Below are 7,789 nucleotides of genomic sequence, written 5' to 3'. Positions count from 1 at the left end.
AAATTTTGTGCCTCAAAAGGCAAACCATTTTTTTAGAATAAAACATTCTTAGTACATGTGTACAACAAACAACTTGTATCGAAAATATATAATTTTTAAATCTGCTAAACTTCAATAGTAAAAATAAACAACCAGTTTAAAAATGAGCAAAAGACTTGGACAAATACTTCACCATAAAAATATTCAGATAGGCAATAAACATGTTAAAGGATGCTCAAACTCATTAGTCACTAGAAATACGAAAATTCAAACACCAAAAGAAAACTCCATGCATACTAAAAGAGCTAAAATTTGAGAGTGACAATACGAAGTGCTAGAGCAGAGAAACAGTAAACTAGAGCTCTCCTATGCTTCTGTAGACAATGTAAAACATACAACCACTTTGGGAAATGGTTTACTCTTTTCTTAGAAAGTTAAACATATACTTTCTACATGAGCCAGTAATACTACCCCTAAGAATTTGCTCTGGAGAAATGAAAACTTATGTTCACACAAAGATGTATATATAAATATTTATAGCAACTTTATTCATAACAGTCCCAAACTGGGGACAACTCAAATACCCATCAAGTAGTGAATGGCAAAACAAAACTAGTAAAATAAATAAATAAATACCTATGGATAAATACAATAGTATAGCTGTATTTCAAAAGCATTCTGTACAGTAAACAAAACTTGATACAAGGGTACATACTATATAATTATTTTTAGTATTAAAATAGCTATGCATCGCTTTAATAACAAATCATTGTAACTGAGTTCAAAATAAAGGAAAGGAGTTGCTTTATTTAGCTTCCAATTTCTGGGAGACTCAAAAATTGTAAGTGTTCTGGACAATAAAAGAAAATAAGACTGTGCTTACAGATCTTGTTCTGCCATATTCTTTCTTTAGGATGGCTATTTTATTTTGCCCTTTTTGTTACATGGAATGTACACATCAGGTTTTAAAGGTACACCACTTCTGTAACTGAGCATCACTTTCAGTAACTAAACAGGCAAAGAAATTACACTGAACATCAGCATCTGGCAGTATTTTTTGGGAAAAACGTGACTAAAATGAACACTGTTAAATCACATCTAATATTTGATACTACATGACTCCATACAGATATATGATACAATTATACAAAATGTATTAATATCAAAGAATATAACAAAAATTCAGATAGCAAACAAATCCTATCTTTTTTTACAGGAAAATATTTTTGAAGCATGCATGTAACTGCCCATTCTTTTAAAGAAAATCTACTGCAAGCAAAATTATCAACCTCCAGAAAAATCACACATAGCATTACTAAGCATATCTTCAAAAAGTGTACAATATGCACACTTGGAAAATACAAAATTAAAAAAATCTATAAGCAACAAGTGAGTTTCATACTTGCAAGAATGTAAAAAGAAGTCCCATTTTTAGCACTGTTGTATAAAGAACTGTCTTTTGCATCTAAGAGTTGTCCTCCTTTACAAAAACACACTTTACAAAAACACCATGTCTTTGAAACAAGATTAGAGAGCAAGATAAAGCATCTTTTAAAGCCATTTTAGAATTTATGTGTGTGAAAATTGAAGTCCAGTGAAAAGCATTTCCCACGGTCTTCAAATGTGCACCGAAACAGCTTCTCTCCAGTGTGAACCAGTGGGTGTGGTTTTAGCTTTGAGCTCTCAACAAAAGCTCTTCTACATTCTGTGCAGAAGTGGACTCCATGACAGTGGGTGTGCAGAAGTTTTCTCATGGCAGTTATCCTTGAACATCTTTGTGCAGCCTTGGCGAAGGCCAGCAATTGTTCATGGAGCATCATCTTTTAAATTTTTCTTGGCTTCATTCTGGCGAATTCTGCAGTTGTTTGGGATCTGAGAGGTCAATACCAGGTATTCCTCCAGGAGGAAGTTTCTTTCCTGTCATATACTCTGAATAATCAGAAGGTGAGTTCTCTCCAGTGAACTGTTTCTCAACCACTATTTTATGGTTAATATCTTTTTGTTTTCATCTGAGTACCACATGGTGACAGAGAACTCACCCTCCAGGTTCCTGATTTGCACTCACTTCTGTCCTCACTTCTTGTTGCCCAAGATGGTGCCACATCCACCCTTGCCAGCCTCCACCATGGTGACCAGGGCCTGCTCGAGGTAGTGGTGGTGGTCGCCGCTGGCCAGCTCTGGCACCAGGATGAGTATCTGGTTCCCCATCCAATTCGTTACCACCCACCACCTCCTGGCATGCCTGCACCAGGATCACATCCTGGTCGTGGTGCACCTGGGTGAGGTTGTCGTGAGGAATGGCTACAGCAGATCCTGGCCAAATGGTGTGGGGGTGGATGGTGGTGGTGGTGGTGGTGGTGGTGGTGGTGGTGGCTGGCCTGCCTATGGCCACCCCTGCCACTATCTTCATTGTCATTGTCCTCCTCCTCACCCGCCATCGTGGTCTCAATAGTCTTCACCAGGATGGTGTCCACCTTGATCTAGTGCAGCTCCAGGATCTCAGCCAGCATCTCCGAGCCATCTGTGCCCATGCAGAGGGCGTTGTCCAGTGGCCTGGGCTCCTCCGCTGTGGTGGCAGGCAAGGAGGTGGCCAACTGTGAGGAAGGAAGCTTAATTTTTATAAAGATCTAGAACAGGAAAAGTGAAGTTATGATAATAGTAATCAGACTGTCTCAGAACAGGGGATGTGGTAATTTCCTGCAAAGAGGGATGCAAGAGACATTTTGAGATGATGGAAGTACTGTATGTCTTGAATAGGGTGCTAATAATGTGGGTGTACACATTTGTCAAAAGTCATCTAGGGGTTCTCATATTCTGTGCATTTTACTGTGTATAAATTATACTTCAATAAAGTGATTAAAAATTTGAGATAATTAAATAGATCAAGCTATGAGTAGATATTCATCATACAAATAGGCCCCAGGTCAATTCCCCAGATGTGTATACTTAAATTCTTTGGACCTTTTGTCTGGGGTCCTTGTTTTTCTCCAATGCTTTGAAAAGGCAATTTCTCATTCTGAGAGTGAACTAGGGAAAAATGCTCTAATTGATTTGATCAGTAAACCCAAACCTTCCTCTATTTAAAGAGAAACCAATTTGAACATTCTGTAACTGCATGCAGATCCTGCCTTGCTTGAAGGGGTCTGCCTAGTAATGCCATAATACATAACTCTATTTCAAATGGGATTGAGGTTACTGAGGCAGAGCAGAAACATTTGCTATGCTTATTTGCATTAACCAATAGTTGGACTGGCCTTGGGGTTCAAAGCTATTTGTGGAAGGCTCTATGGTCTACTGAGTTGATGAAATGGCATGGCTTTCTGTATACATAGAGATAACTTTTTGATAACTGTGATCACTAACAAATGCTGCTACAGAGAGATTTAGACAAGCATAGTCCTGATTAGAAGGGATTTATAATCTAGCATGGATAATATTGGCATGGTTCAACATGTGGAGGATTTAAAACAGACAGAAAAAGATACTAACCAATACACAAAATGACATATTTTAATTCTCTATGTATCCAAATTCTGAGCCTTGTATGTGGGAGTCATTGGAAAACCCAAACAAAAAATTAACTAAAAAGATTTAATTTCATTACCCTTTTATTCTTGATTTGTATGTACCTAGTAAAGACAAAGTATTGAATCAAAAATGGAATTAATATCAGAAATTTAGAAGATATTCAACAAGGTATAATACAGTTGCAAAAAATGTTTTGGAAAAATTTCAACCCCTGGACATTGAACTATGACTTTACAAGTAACTGGCACCATTCCTCATCCTTTTGTCTATGTGTAGAGAGACCCCTCATTCTCATTGGGAATGTAGTGGAGGTCAACGTGTATGACTTTTTTGTTTTATGATGCACACCAGCATCATGGGAGTAGGTAAGGCATTGTGTCAAGCTCAGCTCAAAGAGGTCATCATCACAAAAGGTTACACACCTAATACATATCATTCACAAGTGCCCTCTGATTAGTTCTCCTCATGGTTCTCCCTAACATTACACATATAAAGAGAAATGAGGAGCTGCTATCTTAAAATTTGGAGGAAGGATGCCCAGAAATAAAACCTTTATTCTCAGTTTGGAGTTGTTGGTCTTTGAATCTCATCTGCTCTCATCCTCTTCCTTCACTCTCTGCTAGCCACTGTGGCCCCTTGGAGTTCCTCAAACATTCCAAACAGGATCTCCATCTTCTCACCAGCTGGAATGGTCTTTCTCCAGATAGTCACAAGATTTGGTCCCTCACTTCTTCCATCTTTGTTCAAGTGTCATCTTAGGGAGATAGGCTCCAAATATCCTATTACAAATTGCACAACCAACCAGAATCTCCCTAGCTCCTTCCTGCTTGAATTTCTTTGTCTTTATCACCATCTCTCACCATCTCACTAACTGTAAACTCCATGAGTAGAGATGTTTGTTCTCCTTATTGCTGTTCCTCTAGCACCTAGAATTCAATCACTTTTATCATAGGCACTCTACAATTGCATATGGAGTGAGTTTTTCTACCAATGTGACCTGTCAATCTGAAGGTTTTTTTTATGACATTCATTCTCTTTCAGGGTGTTATTTTTGTTGTTGTTGTTGTTTTGTTTTTGTTTTCACTTTTCTGGATGCCAACCTTTTTCTAATGTTTACCTGTATAGTCTGTCTTTTGTAAAGAAAAATAAAACACTCTGGAAGTCAACAAAGAAAAAAAATCTTAAATAATAAACCATTCTTTCATCTAAACTTTGAAATATTTTCATTAAAAGGTACTTTTTCTTTAAAAACAATGCCCAGTTTTTGTACAGAAAGATTTGATGAGTAATTTTCAACTTGAGATGACCTCTTTACACTTCTACCATGTTTTCATAGATCAAGATAGTTTTGATGACAATATGTTCAATGCTGTTATTTCAATAAAAATAAATATTTATAGTCCTTATGCTTCAAAATACTGAAGTGTAACATTTGATCTTCACAGGTTTTATAATGAGAATGGTGTCTGCATGTATAATCCTTCTGTTCTCAAGCAATATATACACACATTTTGTTTCCATTATATTCTTTATCCTTTATTTTATTATTTAACTTTTGTGTTATCTTTTTATGTACTCTTTTAAGTATTTACATAATTCAGTACATTAGCTATCCTTGTTTTAAAATTATTTTTCCCTTTCTTCCTTTACTGATAACTTCTGTTTTTTGTAACTGTGGCTTTCCCATTCTTACTATTGTCTTTCCCAAATCTTGTCTAACACTCTACTTACCATATTTTTTAATTAAACAAATGTGGTGGTATGATCTTTCCCACCCATAGAAACTATATATATAGCTCATAGTATCATTCTTTGTCTCAGTTCTATTTCCTGAAGCTTAGTAAAAACGTTTTAATCCCTAAGTCTATCAACTTCTAACCTGCGAGTAAAAACCTTCGAGAACATTTCTTACATAATACTACCCTGCTTTCCCGTTTTAGATTATATCCTTTCCATCTCATCCTATTTTAATGTATAGGCTTATGCAAATGGATTTACTAAAAGGGTAGGATAATTTTTGGAAAGAAATATACAGTAAGAAAGAAATAATATATTTTCTCTGATAATTTAAACCCCCAAACGTAACTATTAATATAAAGAAACTTCTTACTGGCCATGCCTAGGTCTATTTCCTCTAGAGGTCAGTTTAGGAAGAATCTGTTGATGAATTTTGTCCCAATATTTTATAGGGTAGTAAGTGTCTTACCGAAACCTGGCCCAGTTCTCTGTTGTGTAAGTCAACTCAAAGGAACTATGTGCACAGCTGATCACAAACCAGATAAGACTATTGCATAAGTACTCCTGAGAGACTGAAGATCAGGTTTACCTTATTTAAACTTCCAGATCTTTGACATTTATTTTGGTACATTCAATACAAACTTATCGAGTGCCTGCTATTGGCCAGATACAGAGGTAGGCACTAAAAGTCCGATATGAATGAGAAGAGGCCCCTGTTCTCAAGAAGCTGATGATGTAGGACAGCACATGCTAACAAATGATTCCAATGTGGCCTGATATGTCCATTGGATACCAGCACAGAAGGGATCAGGTCAGTCAGAGGCATAAGGGAGAAGTCATAGAACAATAAACTAAATTGAAAAAACAAAAGGAAAGGGGAGGTGTAAAAAAGAGAGTCAGCACTGGTAAATGCAGAGTTTCCCTTCTTATCTTCTTTTTCATTTTAATTATGTTTTACAGTGTTACTGAAAAACTTCTGTGCATGTGATAAAAAAAAGTAGTAAATCAAAAGTACAGAAGACTATATGGAGAAATGTAAATATCTCTCCTACCTTAGACTGCTAGTTCTTAGTCCTTCTCTATCTAGAAGCAAATTCTGCTACTGTTTTCATACACAAAGTTTCAGAAATAGTCTGTATACCTGTAAGTGTATTTGCTTAAAAATGAAGCAAACAGCATTAAAAGCATCACTTCTGGAAAAAGACTGCCTGAATGAGCATCCTAGTGCTATTGCTTACTACTTAGGTGACCTATTCAAGGAATGCAGCCTCTGTTTCCTCACGTGTAAAATGTGAATAATAATAATATCTACTTTATAGAGTGTTCTGAGTATTAAATGAGTCAGTCCCCAGTAACTAGTCTCTTAAAAGATTGCATTATTTGTACCTTGCTATTGTCATTTAATGGCATGTATTATAGGTCAACCCATAAAAAAGTATCTCGGTTTTTTGACTTACTGACTTTTTTCCATCTTACAGGGTTTTTTACATCTCTATTTCTCTCTTTCAAAATGACTACCAATACTTTGAGTTGATCCATCTCCCTGTTTTCTTCATGTTTTCAATAACTGAATGTCTTCTATTTTTATAGGTTTATATTTTGTTTTGTTGATACTTGTCTCAGCTTCTCTAGCTGATATTTTAATATTTGATATATTTATAATATCTCTTGCTCTTCCAAGAGTATTATTAGTAATATAACTTGCAAGCAGGCTTAGACTGTATATTAACATACATTTTTCTCTCAATCTACATTTCAGTTCTCTCAAATGTGATATGTATGTGCTCTTGATACACACATGCTGTAAGAGTCTAAACAAGGAGCTTTCTCTTCTACTATTTTTTAACCTACACTTCTATTATATGTAGGATTCCAAAGACAGAATATTACTGCTAATAATTATAATTGATACTATATGAAAGTTTATGATATGGCTAGTTGGGATCCAGTCATTTTGAAATCAGAGGTAGCCAAAAACAATATTATTAGTGTTACATATATAAAACAGGGTTCTCTGCAGACCCCAACCTGAGATTGAAGATTCTTAGAAATGTAAGTTGCTCATTTGAGAAAAAGAAGCACAGTATTTTTTTTTTCAAATTATACATTAAGTTCTGGGATATGCAGAATGTGCAGGTTTACATAGGTATACATGTGCCATGGTGGTCTGCTGCATCCATCAACCTGTCATCTCCATTAGGTATTTCTCCTAATGCTATCCCTCTCCTAACTCCCCATCCCACAACAGGCCCCAATGTGTGATGTTCCCCTCCCTATGCCCATATGTTCTCATTGTTCAATTCCCACTTATTGAGTGAGAACCTGTGGTATGTGGTTTTCTATTTCTGTGTCAGTTTGCTCAGAATGATGGTTTCCAGTTTCATCCGTGTCCCTGCAAAGAACACGAACTCATCCTTTTATACGGCTGCATAGATTCCATGGTGTATATGTGCCACATTTTCTTTATCCAGTCTAACATTGATAGGCATTTAGATTGGTTCCAAGTATTGCTATTGTGAATAGTGCTGCAATAAACATATGTATG

At 36.1% G+C, this 7,789-nt stretch overlaps 1 protein-coding gene across 2 annotated transcripts in view; it reads right to left on the bottom strand.

Annotated features, from left to right (window-relative positions):
• Positions 1-501: 501 nt before the first annotated feature.
• Positions 502-7,789, bottom strand: part of LOC112428596 (uncharacterized) — a 122,619-nt gene continuing 115,331 nt past the window's right edge. For both annotated transcript variants that reach the window (XM_071072680.1, XM_071072679.1), the window contains exon 3: positions 502-2,573. In XM_071072680.1, coding sequence (XP_070928781.1) covers positions 2,015-2,395 — 381 coding nt within the window. In that variant the 5' untranslated portion in view covers positions 2,396-2,573 and the 3' untranslated portion in view covers positions 502-2,014. The remainder of the gene's footprint in view (positions 2,574-7,789) is intronic.

Source organism: Macaca nemestrina, chromosome 11 (assembly GCF_043159975.1).
Source record: "Macaca nemestrina isolate mMacNem1 chromosome 11, mMacNem.hap1, whole genome shotgun sequence".
Lineage (NCBI taxonomy): Eukaryota > Metazoa > Chordata > Mammalia > Primates > Cercopithecidae > Macaca > Macaca nemestrina.
Note: the sequence above shows the minus strand (reverse complement) of the source record. Positions and strands in the feature narration are given on the sequence as shown.